We start from the raw sequence: 18,935 nt of genomic DNA, 5'->3' as shown, positions 1-18,935 counted from the left end.
ATGTCCTCTCTAAGTAGAGCCTAGTCAGATGGCTTATCTGAATGTAACATTTAACAAATTCACTACCGTCATGTTGTCTGGTCCAGTCAATGTCACAATAACAGTTCCTGGGGGCCCAGGGGGTCCAGTTAACCCAGTGTCACCCTTGAAAGAAAAAGAAAAATAGAGCAAATTACAAGCAGTGTGTTTTTGTTATTTCAAATTACTACTACTTACTCTTGATATAATGAAAATTCTTCTGTCATTACACTCAGCCAATAATTCAATTAACACTTACCTTTGTTTGCCATTTAAATTCCAGTAAAAAAAGTCATGTGGAAGATTTAACCTTCCCCTAGAGGACATTTTCATAATACAGAAATGAATATGCTGATATCTGTTAAAGTTTCTGGAAACAATTTAAATTTTTAATCCTATTTATTTGGTACAAAACTATTTTGAATCAAGCAAAAATATCTCCTTGACTACAATATTTGTCTTTATTTATGTCAATCAGTAAATTACATGAACTGTCTTTGGTGACATCCCCCAAACTGCAGTCTGGGTGTTTTAGGGAGATCACAGAATCACGGTGCTAACAGACAAAACAAGCTTCCATGTGTCCTTCACAGACAACCTAAGTAGTGAAGTTTTTTTTATTAAGAATCTTTGAGAACTGGGAAAGTGTGATCTTTCCTGTGTACCTCATCAAAACAATATCCACAATTTTCAGTGATTTTAAGCTTCTGCATGAATTTGCAGCAGAACAGCAAAGAATGTGTCACTCCTTCATAAGGAAGCAAGATGTTCCATGGTCACCTGAGCTACTGCTAATGAATAACCAGGTTCAAAGGCTTTTTTTTTTCCCCAGGAATCTCCTAGCACATTCCTGATGGTGATTATAATGTTAAAACTGAATCTGTGCAGGTCAGTTAGCATAATTGTGAGATGTCCTAATCTCTTGCAAGAACATTTAGATTAACTGCAGTAGTCCTGCAACTGCAGGCTGGGTGCTGAGAGACAATGTGGGCATTTGTAGTAATTCCTGGCTCAATGTCAATTACATGGAATACAAAGTAAGTACATGAAAGACAAGTTATCCAATTTTTATTCAAAAGCTGGGAGTTTTGCTAGTATCACAAGGGCTGACACTGAAAATACATTGGACAGAAGTTGTGAGACTACAAATGCTACATATTTACCACTGTTTATCTGCTTAGATAAGCATTTAGGAACACTACACAAAGTACATATATTAATTTCATGCTATGTGCTAATAAATATTAATTACTGGCTTCTCTTCAGCGTCTAATCATCTGTCTAGACGCTTCTCATTGGCTCTTATGTGAAAGTATTTTTACCTTAGAGAACATGGCAATGTTTCCATTTTTCAACAAAAAATTCCCACATGTATACTGAAAATTTGCATTTTACAGGACTTACCTCCCCAAACATTTCACCATAGCAAATCACAAAATGCAGAAAACAGAAACAAAATTTATAAAATGTTTAAAGCTTTTTATGAAAGTACCTTCCTTCCTTTGGCGCCTATTACTTTCAGTCCCATAAGACCCTGAAAAAAAATCCCCAGATGTTATTTTTTTTAAATTTTATAAACACTTAAACACAGGTTACACATAACAGAAGTTTTCTTTTTTTTACCAGTCTGAGACTACCTTAGGTCCAGGAGGTCCTGGTTTTCCTGGCATGCCCTGCAAAACATGAAAAAAAATTCCTCAGCTAAAAAACTTACAATCTTGTAAGTCTCTCATATAGGTGTTTTGAAGTATCCAACTTCCACAGAACTTACATCCATTTTTACTCTCCTCCACCTTTACAACCGCAAGCTATTGTCAGTGGTGACAGATTGTTTACACAGTATAGTTGCAAACATATGCATCTCTCAATGTTATGCACATTAGTGTTTAAAGTGAATTAATAAATAGTTATTTAAAAATTAAAATTTATGCCTACATGGATAAGGTATGCTTCTGAAAATATAGAAATTATCATGCATAAAAATAATCAAAAGAAACTGAAAAAATTCAGATGCATGCAGAAAAACATAGTTTTTACATACACGCATCTAGACCTCAAATAAGTCAGAATCAAGTACTTGTATCTGTGTAATTCCATAGGGGTTTAAGGGAAATTTCAGGTCAAAGTAACAAGTGAAACAAATTCATACTAAAGGTCCTGGAGGGCCCTGTGGTCCAAGTTCCCCAGGATATCCTTGAGCACCCTGGGCACCCTGCATATTAAAAAAGAAACAGGAATAAATCTCCTGGCAAGATTATGAGCAAAATACAACAACAAATTCAATGAAGTGAATGAGAAACAGAGGAGCAGCTCTGCTTCGAATTTCCTTTTCTTGTATCAGGGAAACACAGAAGTGTAATTCTTCCACACTGCTTCATTATTTGGCATATGTTTTGAAACACGAGAAAACATCTGTTCTAAAACTAAACTACTCAAGCGAGGATGTAAGTCCTCTGGGAAATGTGGACTCATAATCCATATGGTCCTATTAATGCCTCTAATAAGCCTTCAATCCTTCAAATATTCTATGCAATAAATCCCATACTTTAAAGCTTTTTTTTTCAAAGAAATGGAAAATGAAACATTTTGCTTTTTAATTCAATGCTCTCTGTTTATTCCAATAGTCAGAAGAAATGTCAGCCCTGCCTTCCCCTGAAAAATGTTCATTCTTGAAATATGGACCATTCTTTCCTTTGTTAGTACTCTAGAAGTTGAGCTGGTCTATCCTGTTCAGTCTTAACTTCGATGGGAATTTTAGCAGTTGGACTTGATGGCCATTATATGTTCCTCCCAGCTGAACTATTCTATTCTATATGTGATGGGGTAAACTCATAGATCTGTGACCAGTTTTTCTCCCTACCTGAAGTGCTGTTTATCTGCAATCTGACTGGTCTGCAAACTGACTGATTTTGGTTTAGAAATCAGTGACACAATTGTAGAAAACACTGTATCTATATTAAGTAAATAATACACTTAAATAATGTAAAATACCAAACAATTTTAATATATACTCATGTTCTACAGAAAGTGTTTATACATATAACTGTGTATTTTTATACATATCTATCTCAGCACCCGTTATTTTGAGTTACCTGGAGACCAGGCATTCCTGGTAATCCAGGATCACCTTTTGCACCATACTCTTGGCTATATCCCTCTGCAGGGTACCCCTGGACAATTAGATGAAAAGAAACATAAAAAGTTATGCTGTAGAACTCTGTAGTGCAACAAATCTTCTGATACAGTTTGTAGGGAAATAAGTAATATCAGAAGTGCATAATTATGGAAACTGTCTACTATGGACAGTTCTACTATTAAAAAAGATACACACAAATTGTTGATAACCAATAAATATTTCATGTCATATCTTGCAAAAAACTGACCTTCTCTCCTTTGATACCAGCAACTCCCTAGGAAGAAGAACAATCATATTGAAACAGAAAAATAAATGTGCTGAAATAACACCCTCTAAATAGTGTCTAAGCTTGGTGCTCTTCAGGTGATTTATTTTCATGAAGAAGGTGCATAGCCAGGTTCATGTTTACTGGTCAAACTTCAATTTAAGAAGAATGACTATTTTTACACAATTTGCCCTATCTCACAGGTACAACTCTCCAATTGAAGGCAGAACAGCTTTGAAACCTGAAATTAATAAATGAATAAACAAAATCAGCAAAGCTGGTAAAAGAAAAATCATATTTATAAGTTAGTAGATGTGAAGCCACTAGAACTTAAAAAGATAGCATTCTTTTTCCATTTGTTTAAAAGTTTCTTTCAAACACATTTCTACAGTGAAAAAACCCCCAAATCCTGGGATCAAAGCAGTGTACCCAGAGTGAGAAGTTCTGGGTTTAATTCCTGGTTCTTAATGACTTAATTAAGCCATTATTTCCTCAAAGATATTTAGGCATGAACAGAAACTGCAATCTATTAAATATATCGTGGACACTTTTAGGGGTAAATTTTTATGAGCTCCCATGAGAGCTAACTCCAGTCAATGAATTTCATGCAGTCACTAGCTAAGAAGCTGAGGCCCAACATGTAGACAATAAAGCACTACTTTTAACTTTGGTCTTTTTATCACACAGTTTTCATATTAATAAAATGGTGATACCTATATAGTTCAACTGTTGTGCATGAGCTAACATGAGGCTTTATTCTCCTTCAGAGACTGGCTTTGTGTGGTGGGAATGCACACAATCATGAATTTCACACTTACGGGAAGGCCTGGAGCACCTCTTCGACCTGGAGGACCTGGAAATCCCTGGTCACCCTGAAAGTAGTAACAGTGACTGTTAATGCATTTTATGGTTAATTATTTGGCCTGATTTTGTCAAATAATCACAGAAGTTTTCTGTGCTATCACACTAAGTGCACTGTGAGTTCATGATCACCGTATTTTGCTAAAAGAGGATTTTTCTTGCATTTTATGCAGCTTGACCTCTATCCTAGACAGTTTAGATTAGTTCACAGTTTCACTAGAAATTGATGATTTTCTGTAATAGGGATTATTCTGACTCCTTTCAGAACACTCATAGAGAAAAGAAAACCTGGTAAATCTGTTACTTAACATTGAGCCTTTTCACTTCATTACTTTCAGGATTTATGAATTGCCAACTGCAAGCTAATACTGTCAAAATAAAATGGATTAGCTATCTTCTTTATAACCCGTTGCAACAAAAGGAGACATTGGACAAAACTGATTAGGTCTCCTGGATTTAATGAAAAAAGTATTATCTGTCAAAATATCAAATATTATTCTTATCTTTTAGCCAAGGCCATTAGAATGTATTATTTAAGTATTTATTTTGCACAAAAAGCAGCACTTTTCCTTTCTCTGGACCCATGACACAAGTTTTTCTAGCTGATAAAGTCACAAAGCAGAACAAATCAAAGTGGTAGATTGGGGGAAATTTAGATCGCTTTTTGTCCATTCCCATGCACAGCCAAATGCAATCTCCAGAACACTCAGCTTGGTTTGTACCTTTGAGCCATTGCATCCTGGAACACCTGGGAGCCCAGGAGGACCAACAGTTCCTGGTTCACCCTAAAAGAAGTACAAAATTGACACAAGCTTTGTTTTTGTACATTCATATTGCCTTACAGAAACACTGAAAGAGTTTATGTTGGAGCAATGTTTCACAAGACTTGACAGATTACAATGGGTTCTTAAATCATTACAATGAGTAAGAATTGCTGATGCCAAGATTTTTATCTCTAGGCCAATTGACAGAGACAATGCTGATGTTGAGACTAGAGTGAGCACATTGAGCTGAGGATAATTGTGCACTAAAGACTGAAGTAAGAAAGAAATGGTTAAATCACTTTCATTTTTACTTACTGGAAGGCCTGGAGGACCTGAAAATCCAGGTATTCCTGGGACTCCCTAATGATATTAAACAAGAGAAATAATATTATGAATATTAAACAAAAGCTTATTAGGGAATTTTTCTTTGATTACAATCATATCAAGATTATGAATGCAAGTATGATTCTATTAAAAAAATCATTGCTTCCTTAACTCTTCTGACTGTGAACCAAGCATAATGGTTACACACAGGTAACACACACTGGTTTTGCCCACAGGGAAAAAACCCAAACAACTTTTTGTTGTATTCTAGTTTGACTTTTTCATTGCATAGCCAAATATTAAATACATACAGCAACAACCTTGGATGTAAGGTGCAGCAAAAAAGGGCAAAAGTTCTAAAAACAAATAATACTAGTACATCCACTGTGTCATAAATTTTAACCATACTTTGAAATCAGGCATAATGTTTTGCTTTTATTTTCACAAATTATTGAACCAAGTTGGCAATTAGCATGACATTTAATACATGTAAGTTTGTTTAAAATACAAACACTTACTCGGATACCTTTGGGTCCAACTAAGCCTGTAAGCCCTGGAGAGCCCTAGATCAAAAATGGAAAGTGATGTTTTTCAGTACATTTCAATTGGGAAAGAGCACATAAATGTCAACAATACACACAATATTTTCAATATCAATACCGATATGTGCACACAAAGTCAGCTGTATAAATAGATAAAGCCATTCCATACTGCAGGTATTTCCTAAACAGGCCAAGATGTATCTTAAAAAACATGTTTCCCTTCAAATTTTCTTAAATCTATTTTTTGTATTTGTCTCATTAGTAGCTTGTTTACTTTCTTTTCTGCCATAAATGTCAAGATGTTAATTGATACAAAGACAAAAACTGAGGTATGCTGCAAAAATCTGTCTAGACCTATGTTCATTGTCTCTGCTGCTTTAGCGCTGGCCAATGGAAAACTGACAACAAAGCCACGGTCATATCAGCTCTACTCTGATGCAGTAAAAATGACCCTTGCAGCTGATGACCAAACAACATCCCTACCAAATGGGGAGCTCTGAGACAGGTTTTGGTTTGGTTTTGTAAAACAGAATAGTCTACACAGCCGTAGCTAACTTTGACTGTCAAGCACTGTAGTTTCTCTGCGTGTATCTCTCTGTCTCACATACATACCTACCTTTGGTCCCTGTGGCCCTGGAGGCCCTTCCGGACCAGGAAAGCCTCTTTGACCAGGTGGGCCTGGAACACCAGGAAAGCCTTTTTCACCCTGCAAACATTAAAATAATTAAACTCTTCAAATATCCATGAATTCTCCTTTTGATAGCTTATTTCTGAGGCATTCATTACTTTCAGTACCCCTTGGCTTTCTGCTGCTGTGGCAGATCCACTGCCCTTGCCAACACTGACCTGTTTTTGGGGTCCATCTCTGGGCTGCCTCAGCACCACGTGTTTGTATGTATGGCTGAATTATCAGAGCATAAGATAGTACTCAGGATTTTCTAGAGTATGGAAGTTAGCTGACAGCATGAAAAGTTTAAGAAAGCAGCTGATATGTATTCCTTATTAATATTTCTGTATTATGTTTAGCAACAAAATGGCTGCTTGTCACAGCATGTGCCACAGCACACATTGCAGCTGAGACGGCCACAATACACAGAGCATCACCACACAATACCAGAAATATTCAACCCATTCAGAGTAACACCACACCACTTCAGAAAGCCTCAAGAATCATCTCTTCTTGTTCTTTAGCCCAGCCTTTTATCCCCTCCTGTTGATGCACTGCACCTGTGTGCCCTGTGTTCCCTTTGGTGGTTGGTCAGTGCCCCTGGGCACTCCACGGTTCATTGCTGGCAGTGCTGCTCACCTGCTGCTCACAGCTGTGCCCACTGGGGATGAGGCTCAGCCCATCCCAATCACCACAAACTGTGTGCCTACAGCTTCTGCTGTACAGCAAGATCAGTTCCAAACCAAGATCCGTTCAATTTCTCTTCATGAAAATCAAGGAAGAAAACAGTGGGAGTCAAATGCAACAAAACCATTCAGACAGACTAAAACCCCCTTGCTTTACATGACAAATATCTTAAATTTTTCTGAATCTAATCAAATTACTTTTTCACTTTTTTTTTTTAAGATCAAATTCAAATAAATAAACTAAAGGAAACAAAACTGAAGGTATAGAAACAGAATATAGAAGGCCAAGCTAGAGTGAAAGGAGCATTTTCAGTTTTTTAGTTAAATATAGAAATGCAAGTCTTAATTTGGTTTAAATTATATGTTTCAAGCCTGGAAGCTCATGGGAAAGGTGTTTCAGCCCTTCAGACAGCAGCCATTTAGCATGCTCATTTTTACATCAGTGAAGAGCTGCTCATTCAAGACATCACAGCATGACATGGGAGAGAGAGAATGGGATTATCAATTCTCTCAGAGCCAATTTTCCTATTGCTTTATACAAAGTTATACAAAGAAAGCATGTGAAATTTTGCTGTGACAAAGTTTGAGTGTTCTATTCGATGTACAAGACAGGAGCCAAGAGATGTCTCTGGGAAGCCAAAATACTCTGGCTTTTCCCTGCACCAATTCTCACTCCTCAAAATTCCACAAACTCGCCAGATTTTAAATAGCTTCTGAATGAAATAAAAATTTTAAAAATAGTAATTTTATATATTTGTATCTCTCAAGACAGAATGTAATCTCATAATACTTTGACACATATGAAATAAGAATTGCATTATAAAGAGCGTGTGAGATCTATATAATAAATCGGCATAGCTTTTTATAAAAATAGTTTATTTCTATTGTTTGTCCTGTAGCAGCATCCCAAGGTTAGGAGGATGGCTGCTATCCCAGGATGAGCCGCTAGAGGGGGTCGGTGCCAGCTCCCAGGAAAACCAAACTCCACCTGCCTGCCGTGCCAAGAGCCATGCGGTGCTGCTGAATCCAGAGCTCTCCTGACAGCTTCACTGCCCTCTCTACAGAAAAGGCAATTTTAGCTACACTTTCTTCATAGCAGATCAACAAGATCTGAGGATTTTCAGGTTGGAGAATTCTAAACACTGAATAATGACCAAAACATATTGATTAATGTCATTATCCTGATTTTCTGCATGTAAAACTTCATCAGTCTAAACAATTATTTACTCTTAGCCACAAATTGTTCAGTTATTTTCCATGGAACTGATAAAGACAAGTTGTGGGTGTCCATTCTTATTAATATTTCTCTTTTAGTGGGCAGCTTATTTTTTTTCTAGGTTTTCAACTGGTTTCAGTTTCACATTTAGGACAAAGTCAGGTTAGACCAACTAGTAATATGAAAAATAAACAGGGAGATTTTACTAAAAATATTAGTATTCTCCTGTCCCACTTATTAATATATATTTTAATAATGAGCATATTTACTTCCAGATAAATTTTCTCCAACTTCATAAAAGCAGATGGGACCAATCAGTGGGACTAACCATAGTCCTAGATCTTTATAGATGTCTGAAATCTGTTGATAAGGTTAAGTATGGCAACTCCTGTGTTCATGGCTCACCTAATTTGCAACCATGACTTCTTCAATAATGCCCCTTTCATTTGTGAATCAGTTGTTCTTCCAACTGCGAGCAGGAGTTCCAAAGAATTTTTGGCATTTGTGTAATTTAGGTTTTTCTAAAAGCCACTCAGAGCCTCTGCCAAGCTGCTATTGGCAACAGGCAGAGCTGTGGATCTGTTACTGCTGATGGATTTGCTGCTCCTTCAGTGCTGGCAAGGTGTTTGTGATTAGGACCCAGAAACTCATGCCCTGCTTGATGTGCAAGAAGTTTATCTATCTGTTTGATGCCAGTGTGTGCAGCTTCCTTCAGGAACTGGCAAAGGGGGGGTGGGCAGGGTCAGAGATGGAGAGAGGGAAGCACTGAGCATGAGATTCCTGATGGCATCATGAAATTTATAACAGGAGAGCAGCTGCCAGGGCAATGGCATTTGTTAGGGGTTAGTGAAAGAGACCTGGTGCTTTTGGGCAGTTGTTCTGCTGGTGTCCAAACATCACACAGTGCTGTAAACATAATAATGTAGAAAAAAAATTCAGTTGAAAAGGCTTGGTTAAACAGTTTCCCCAAAGTTAACAGAACTTTGTAAGGTTATAATTCTCTGTAGACTCTATTGGCCAAATACCATCATGAACTAAATTCACTCACTGTATCAACTGAAGTAATCTACCAACAATTTCCAAGTATATAAGCTAATATTCAAAAAGGAAAATGTATCTGTTCTTACCTTACTACCTTTTGTGCTATCACAAAAGCAGGGACTTTTACCTTTGCATACACAGTTCTGAAAAACAAAAATACAAACGTTATAATACAATTCTTTTTCTCATTGAGTTGTTTGGAGAGAGGCAAGTAAGATCTCAGTGGTTTTAGTAATTATTTCACAAATAATACAGCTTATAAAAAATGTTTGTGAAGAGGCAATTCACAACAGTGGCAGAGCTCATTATTCCTCTGTATTGTCTGTTGAGACAAACAAGAGCATTGGTGAGATCTTGCAGACAGAATTAACTACCTACTACAGTTTCTCACATTACAACAGTCACAGTGTTTAAAATTTGTAACTTTTATGTTTCTTTTATGAAGAAGGAAAGATGTTGCAAGTAGTTGCGGCTCTGTATGGACTTTGCAATTCCTGACAGTTGCGGCTTGTCTTTTAGGTGGCTGAACTTAGGGGAGATGTCATCGGTCAATTTAAAAACAGCTTCAGGGAGCATTCCTCCAGCAAACAGATACTTAAACATTCATTTACAAAGGAAAGCAGAAATTAAAATCAGTTGTCTATGAAGGGCAAATCCTCAAGAAATTATTGTGTCTGCCTCTGATTTATGGGCAGATCAATAGGTGGCTACTTGATGTTTCAAGCTAGATTTCTAAAGAAATGCAAACATTAAGTAGTTAATTCTTTGTCATACTTAAAGAAAACTCACTCTTACTGTGATCTGACAGGTAGAATTCAAGTGGTACTGCATCAGAAATTTGGAAAACAAAGGTATCATGTGAAACAGAAAGCACCTAACTGTGCTACCTTTACTATTAATCAATATGATTATATCACCAGGGATACAAGAATAAGAACTAGTGCAGAACTAACAATGGACAGTACCCTGATTTCTCCTTGGTGAGATCAATCAGTCTGGTACTGGATAATCTAAATTCATCAAGTCAGTTATATGAAAGATATTTTAAGCCTTTAAGCATGAATACAAGAGAATAAAGTGATGTATATCTCAAAATAAATTTGGGATATTTTATAAGACAACTGATTTTCTCGTTCCTTATTCAATGACAGTACTTTGCATCCCAAAGCATTCTCTTCAAAACTGATTATTGGTAGAGATCTGCTAAGCAATATAAAAAGGGCAGTTGCTCCAGGTAAGATGTATACACAGATACATACCATTATAATTCTACAGACCTTCATGGAGTTGTACCTTATTCCTGCCTGTGAAAGCAAACTAGAAGCAGATCTTTCCAGCATCTATATGCAAAGCACAGTTTTCAGGACATGTAGAGAAATCCAAAAATGAAATTACTCTCCCATAACAGGTATAATCTGCAGAAGATTTGATGTGTACAGATACAGAACAAATCCTTTTATCTTATAATCAAAGATGATCCAATGTGAAGAGAAATGCATGAACATGTAGAAAATTATGACACTATACAATTAATCTAAGTTAATAAACAATTGAAAGAAAGAGAGCCTTTGCTCTTCAAGAAGTCAGAATGCTTAGAGTGTGTTTAATTTGCCTTTAGTAAGCTTTCAGATCTATTTAGGTCTTTTTGTGTACACATATCACTCTAAACTAAACTGAAAAGACCAATGATTTAACATTACACAGTCAGTTAGCTGGATAATACTAAATGTTTTGGCATATGATTTTTTATGTAAGATTAGATTACGCCTTCTGCACAGGAGCTTTGAACCAAAAAATCATTGCTCACTTATACTGCAGGATGCTTTCACATCCTTCCAAGATGCCTGCAGCTCCTTTATAAAAGGATCATAAAAACCCAATATGATGTTTCCAGGTTATAAGATAAGGAAACTAAATATTAGGTATTAACAGTTTATTCAAAATTCTCACAATAACATCTATATAAATAAGTGTATTAACCAAAGCCACGGGTTTACTGCATGTTTTTTGGTTTTGTGATTTTCATTGTAATAATTTACATTTCTTTCAAATATTTAGATGAAGAATATTTTTGATCTAAAATCTAGGTCAAAGGATACAGCCAGATCATTATATGATTACCAAATCAAATCAATTCACCAATAAACCAAAATTCGATCCCCACAGCACTTGGAGTAATTTAGAGAGGAGCTCTTCTCCAGAGTGTTTTTAGTGATAGTTACAGTGTTATATTAAACAGATACATGATTCTGGTAGTAATACACGCTGAGGCACATTTACTGCACTGGTTAATGTTTTGTTCAGTGGGTGCATCCTTATCTGTAACACTGAATTGCCCTTCCTACTCTATGAGGCTGGATTCTATGGGGCTCTGACCTCTTCCTGCTCCTGATTCAGAGAGTAACTTAACCAACTGCCTAGAAAGTATTCCAGTCCTCTCCTTCACATAATTCCTCTAAGAAGTGACACAGAAAGAAGAAAGAAATAACATACTACAGATTATAGTGCCACCCATGCAAAGGTTAATGTAGATTGAGCATGGCACTGCTACTCCAGCCACTGCAGTCGTGGCAACTTAATTTGGAGAGAATCTTACACAGTTCTCAGCACCTTGCCAGTAGCACTGGTTACATGCAGAATGTCAGAGAGTGTATTTAGAGATGTTATCAAATATGAATATGCCAAAGGATGTGACAAAGTCTTAATGTAAGGAGCAAGCAATGGCAGCCTTCCTATTCTGTCACTAGCACAGGCTGGGTGCTGCCACTCACACTGGTGGGGCAGCACAGTCCTACCAGGAATGGTTTAAAGGCAGGAAGGTGGAATACAGAGGAACAGAGCCAAAGTGAGGATGATCCTGTATTTCTCCACTGATCTATTTTTTGAATGATATATACAATGACAGAACTGTCAGTGTCTTTGTTTTTTCAGATCCAGAGAAGATCAGAGTAACTCAGCTACAATTTCAAAATACATATTTGTATTAAAAATACTGCGTCCAGGACAGAGAGGCAGCAGAATGTGTTGCTGCAGGAAACAAGCACCATATTCTTTAAGTATATTTTAGACCAAGAGCACACAGGATGAGTAATAAAGATATTGAGATGAAAGCTGAGATGAAATTAATTTTAATGTGTAGGAATATAGTAAAGTGGCTGAAATGGGGCTTAAGTTTGCACTTTGGGCCTGACTGGTCTTTAATTTCATGGGTGAACTCCACTGATGCCCGAAGTAAATCCTGGTTAACATAAATGAAAGATGACTGTGCAATATGAGGTATTTTAAAATGAATTAAAAGAAGTGCAGGTGATATCCATTAATTACTGCGGACAGTAAAAATAGCCCAGGTGGCTCTCAAGTGGGTGATGGAGCTGTTGCTTTCCTTCACTGGTTGCTCTAACTGCTGATCTGACTTATTTTTAAAAAACTAATTTTTCATTTAAACTTGATACTTATTAGCATCTCACGTACTCTGCCATTAGGTCTTTATCTCATAACTTAAAGAGTCACTGAATTAGAACTCTATCACTATGTGGAACAAGACTTACTGGATAATATCTATTTTTCTGTGATGCCACTTTTTTATTCTTTTCCATCTTTCTGCTCATTAATGATGTCCTGAGCAGCCTGAAAACATGCATGTCATCACAGTGGTCCTAAGTGGAACTAACTTACCAGCTAATTTCAAGTTTTCTGTAATTTCTCTTAAATACTTATTAAAAATTATGTATCAGTGAGCCAGCTCCTTTAAGTCTTGATTGTGAATTTTCAAGGGCTGCTGACACATGGAGATTTTTGAATTCTTCCTGGGCTGTCTCAGTGCAGAGCAATCACTTTACACATCCCAGCTGTGTCTATAAATCACAACTGAGCACACAGAATAACCCTGCTCCAACAGTTGATGTTAACACAGTGCTTAAAACTTCAAAAGGCCCATTTCACTCATTCTCTACTACCTGTTTTCTGTTGCATCTAATAAAGGTGGGAGTAATACATTGTGATTACAAGAAGTGGAAAGTTTTGCTCTACCATTTATTCACACCGCAGATTTGTGTTGGGGTATCCTGCACATATGTTAAATGTACTTTCTGAAGAACATGATGGTGGTAGCTAGAGTTTCTAGCTTGGATACAGTTACAGTTTTGAATTTTTATCCTAACCTGCACCAGAGGATCTGAGGGCAGAGCTTTATAGAAAAAAGGTTCCCACTGTGAGAAAAGCTGTATAAAGAAAATCTTTTTCTTCTGATACACCTGTATTAAGACACTTATCTAGATTAGCACAGTCAGGAATTCTTGCTAGACAAGGTGGATACGTGACCCTGGCAGCATATTCCTCATGTTGCACAACTGCAAATCACCATGGAGCGTGCAAGGTCCTGGAGAATGAGGTCCCCTCACTCCAAAACACTGCTGTCAAAACAAAATACCAGTCTCACAATTAGAATCAGTATACTAAAAGTTTTTCATGCATTCTAAGCATCAAACATGAATTCATTAAAATTATCAAAGACCACGAAGAACTTTGTGTTTTTTTAGTGATTGCTGGACCAGTCCAACAAAACCAAATTATTAAGCCTTCAATAAGTATAGACAACATAGAGCAGAAATAGGAGATGATGAGATGAAGGAGAATATGTCAGTTCCCAAACCCTGAAACATTGTGTAGTCACTTGTGAACTGGAAGGCAGCCAGACATTCCTACCTTAGAAGACTCCTGTTAACAGCCATGTATTCTATCACAATTCACAGCATTTTGCTTACCAGTTGAATACCCAGCACAGGATGAAAATTATTTCATTCAGACTGACCATTATAAAGAAATACACCTGTAACTTAACTAATAGCACCCAACACAGAGAGCCTGGATCTAAAAGACACAGCAGGAGACAACTGCTATGCTGCAGGCAGCTCAGCTGTTGAATAAGCTCCAATAAGCACCTGTAATGGGAGCCCTGCTCAGGGAATAGCTATTGAATCAAAATGCCTTGTTGGTGACACAGGCCTTGTATTACTGGGTATGTGCTGCTTTCAGTGTGAGGTGTAGGAGAGAAGTCCTAAACATTTGTGGTCACAGGAAAATATAACACTTCATAAAAGCAGGACTTTGTGTTTAATTTACAGATACATCGGTCATGGTCACAGGATGTTAACATACATTTTTATCTGAACTTGATAAGAATCTTCTTACTTTAAATCCTTAATTTTAAACTGGTATGAGCTCTTTTATGAAGGATTTGCTCATTCATGTAATATAAAGATATATTTATAATGGTATTTCAAACCAACTAAGCTAAATGACATGTAGAGAGAAATGGAAGAAGCTTCTGTATGTGAACATTTAAACAACTTTCCATTATGCCAAGGGGAACAGGTGTATGAGCCCCTTTTTTTCACTTCAGAGATGGAAAGAACTTTGAAAAAAATCTCTTACTTTTTATAGCAAAACCCAGTTGGTTAAGAACTTTGAATAACAAGAGTTTTGTAGTGTTAGACAAACCTCTCATAAGTATCCACACTTACCACAATAAAAACTCAGTAACATAAACCTCAGGTTAAACAGTATAAGTCAGATGAAAACAAATTTTTCAGAGAATTTCTAATATCTCTTGCTTCTTGTTTTGTTGATATACTTACTGTACAGCCTATCTTTTTTTTTTTTTTTTTGTTCTGTGAATAAGCCTGTTTGTACAAAAGTTCCAAGAAACCACTGTAACATAATTGTTCATCCAGGAAAACACACCACTGTGTCATTGGGAGTGTGTTCCACATGCAACTGCCATGGTGCCAACCATACCCTTCTGCAAGCAGATACAGCACAATTAATTCTACTGAGCTTCTCCCTTCTCTCCAGCTCATTATCAGTGAGGAAGTGTGAGAACAGTAGGGCTTAGCAATCTTCACTTTGCCCATATCTTCATCATTGCCTTAGGAAAAAACAGATAAAAAGTTTTAATGCAGAACAAACCAAACACACTGAGTTTTCACAAACTCAAATGATTTGTGAGCTCTGCAGCAATGGCCACTAAGGCCTAGTTTGTAGACATTGCATAAAATTAATCAGTATCTATACAAGTAGAGCTGGTATGTTGTGTGCAGTTTTGAAAGGCTCTATGTTGAGGCTCTCAAATCTCCTGTTTTGGGGAGGGTGTGTGTGTGTGTAAATTACTTTTGGTCTATAAAGATACAGAATTTCTCTCTCTTAGACAAAAAGAATGATGCTTGTCCTTCTAAACCATAGAATATATTGAAATGTATGTTTATAATGACCCATACCTTACTCTACAAATCATCTCACTAGGGTTGAAGTTGATGTGATAAGGACTATCAGAAATGGTACCAAACTGTTCCTGATATATTCAGATGTGTAAAATCTACAAAGATGGAGCCAAAAGCTCCATCTCTGGGGTTGGTTTCTTCTCCTGACCTTGAAGAGGACATGGGGACAACAGAAATAAATATTTTCTTTTCCCCAAGGAAAAAAAGACTAAGCAATTCAGGCCACACAATTTTGTTTTGTGTAGCAAACTCTTAAGGGTGTTTAATCAGCTTATTCATCCGTGTTCTTCCTTCCTAACAATCACCTCAAAAGAGCAATCTAATAACAAAGAATACACACCATTTAACTAGTGAATTTTTGCTTACCTACCACAATATGGGTATCATTAACTCACACATTTTGTATTTCTTCCCAGCTGTTGAGTGTGGGAATGATATTCACTAAAATTTTCAGTCTCCTCAGACCTGTATATTTGTATATTCATAAAATTCCTGGTGTGCATCTTCTGTTTAGTGATGCAAGTAGCAATGAAAGCAACAGTAGCTTGTTCAGAGAAGGCTTATTGCACACGCTTTGGTTTTTCCTTATTTGAAAGGCTCTGTGATTTCACAGATTAAAAAAAATTAACACTTCTTCCTGCAGCTTCCTCCAAAATAGCCTGTGGAAAAATGCAGCACAAAGCCCAAGTTAAAAGGTCTTCAATAAGCCAGGCAAAATGGAAAACCTGCAAACCTGTGAGACTCCTACCCTGTCACAAAATGGGTAAGACAAATAATGAAAATGGAACTGAAAATATATTAGGTGTGACAAAATGGAACTTTTTCAGTGTGACTGTGAGAGACTGAGGCTGCAAACAGTTAAGGAAAAAGTCTTTTTTTGATTTCACCTTCCTCCTAGGCTCCTGTAATCCATGCCAACATACTTCTAGTGTTACTTTGTTAGGCAGTAAGGTGAGAATGTGACAGTAAAACAGATGACCGGACATCCCATCCTGGTCACATTTAATAGCAAAGTATTTTGTTTCAAAGATCTGTTATGTCAAGTCAGCTCCAGGTATTGCAGAAGAGACTGCTAGCACAGATCATAAATAAAATGGAGAAGATACAGAAATCTCTATGAAATGCAAAGCAGTGAAGAAAGAACCTGCCTACTCTAAGAATTTTAATGGCATTATTCAGCCAGCAAAATAACTTGAATTTTAGTCTTTTGCTTAAATATGTATTTGTCTTGTAGGTTTTCTAGAAAAGGCAGCAAGTGTCAACAGTTCAATTTTTACAGGTGTTTACTTAGGGCATCTAAGCAGGTTCATCTTTCAGTTGTAATATGCAGCACACACACAGGCACACTTCACATTTCTTGGCCATCAGAGCAACGTGCTGCTAACGAGCAGAAATCCATCAATTTTGATGCACAAACATTTGGGTAACTCTGCTAGTGTATCCTGCCTCTCTTGGCCTGGTAGAAAAAGCCTTGCTCTTCAGTGCTGTGACATTGGGCTGCTTCTCTGTGGAGGTTATGGCTGAACAGAAGAGTCTAGCAGAAGTTGGACCCAGTTCTCAGAGTAACACCCTCCTTGACTTTGGAGCTGGGATCACGTTAACCAAATCAAAGAGGGCACTTCACAAAGCACTTGTTTATCTAACATGCTTTGTGAACTCTCTTGTATATTCAGGTGCACATTTCCCTTCTCAGCTGCTTGTGCAACAAAGAACCTCCAAAGGCTGTCAGACAAGGAACATTCTCACCAGGACACTTGGTGCCTCCAACACTGATTGCTGGTGACAAAAAGCCTGCATGCCATTCCTACCAGCCTTGGAGATGGCCATGGGCTGAAGTAGAACATCATTTTTCCCTTCCAGAGCCAGTTAAGATCTACTTGTGACAGCAGTATAGGTTACATACAATTAGGGGAAAAAAATACTGCTATTAGGAAGCAAAGAAGATTCATTTTAAGTACTTGCATGCAAATTCTAACATTTGGGAGAAATGAAATTAGTTGTAAAATATGAACACTTGCATTAGTCACAAACAATATGAGTGAGGAAGAGAATGCAAAACAGATTTCCTCAGATCTTACAGTCACCAAGGTTGTTATGTTCCCTTTGCCTCCAATGCATGATGAGAAAAATCAAATGTCACAATGGAGGCAAAAACATAACATAATTTAATCCTGTGAGCTAACAAACATTGCAACAGTATTTACAATACAAATTAAAAAGTGGTAGTAAGATGAGGTGCAGCTAACTTGCAAGCAAGTAATCTTGCTGAAGTAGAAACTCTCTCTATCTTGTTCTGAAAAACACTAATATGATGGCATCATAGAAATGATCAATGCCACAAGATCGATTGAGTACTAATAAACTTGACCAAGGGATTTTTCCCAATAGGAAAAAATGAAACAACATGTCGCTTGAAACATCAAAATTTCAGGGAATATTTTTAGATTAGTACTTAATTTGAAGATGTAAGAGAAGTGCATAAATGGTATCAAAAGACAGGGCACTCTTAAGGGAATTAATTGAGTTGTACATTTACACCAAGACACTATCACTTCCAGGTGCTGTTAGACAAAATGAAGCAATGAAAAAGCAAATCCATTTTTTTCTGAAAGAAAAAAAGATGAAGAATAGGAAGAATCTTGTACCCAGTGAGAACATATTATAGTGATGATTCTAAATTATATAAATGAACAGCAGAAAAATCAGAATAATTATAACACCACTGTTTGAAGTCAAGGAAGAAGAAAGAAGCTGATCAAAGAAGCTGAAAGGCCTTTGACATGGGAAGATGCTACTTCTGCTGAGTTTTCAGAAGATGTGATTAGAGCATGCCAGTGGCCAAGAATGCAGACAATAATACTCCCTAGCAGGTGCCAGAAAGTTCAGCCTCCTAAGGGCAGAGAAGTCTGGACTCTGTGAAGAGCTGCAAAGACTAAAATTTGCTGTATAAACAGCAGCAGTCACAAATGACTAATTTTCTTTCCTGTCTTCAGGAATAAACTACACCTAAAATTTTCTGATGCAAACAGCAGAAGTATTGCTTGCTGGTCAAACATCAATTTATTTTCATATGAAAGTGTAGCATGATTTTAGAACATTAACTATACTATTTCTTTGCAATGAACAGTTTAGCCAAG

The 18,935-nt window shown here is 36.9% G+C and overlaps 1 protein-coding gene across 1 annotated transcript in view; it reads right to left on the bottom strand.

Annotated features, from left to right (window-relative positions):
- COL4A3 (collagen type IV alpha 3 chain) overlaps positions 1 to 18,935 on the bottom strand; it is a 54,733-nt gene that overhangs the window by 33,940 nt on the left and 1,858 nt on the right. The window contains exons 2-13 of the mRNA XM_074547079.1: positions 9,607 to 9,663; positions 6,527 to 6,616; positions 5,887 to 5,931; positions 5,360 to 5,404; positions 5,003 to 5,065; positions 4,238 to 4,291; positions 3,402 to 3,428; positions 3,111 to 3,188; positions 2,168 to 2,230; positions 1,656 to 1,691; positions 1,511 to 1,552; positions 67 to 144 (exon numbers count right to left, since the gene is read on the bottom strand). Coding sequence (XP_074403180.1) covers positions 67 to 144; positions 1,511 to 1,552; positions 1,656 to 1,691; positions 2,168 to 2,230; positions 3,111 to 3,188; positions 3,402 to 3,428; positions 4,238 to 4,291; positions 5,003 to 5,065; positions 5,360 to 5,404; positions 5,887 to 5,931; positions 6,527 to 6,616; positions 9,607 to 9,663 — 678 coding nt within the window. The remainder of the gene's footprint in view (positions 1 to 66; positions 145 to 1,510; positions 1,553 to 1,655; positions 1,692 to 2,167; positions 2,231 to 3,110; positions 3,189 to 3,401; positions 3,429 to 4,237; positions 4,292 to 5,002; positions 5,066 to 5,359; positions 5,405 to 5,886; positions 5,932 to 6,526; positions 6,617 to 9,606; positions 9,664 to 18,935) is intronic.

This window comes from Zonotrichia albicollis, chromosome 9 (genome assembly GCF_047830755.1).
Source record: "Zonotrichia albicollis isolate bZonAlb1 chromosome 9, bZonAlb1.hap1, whole genome shotgun sequence".
Taxonomy (NCBI): Eukaryota; Metazoa; Chordata; class Aves; order Passeriformes; family Passerellidae; genus Zonotrichia; species Zonotrichia albicollis.
This window is presented reverse-complemented; position numbering and strand designations above follow the sequence as displayed.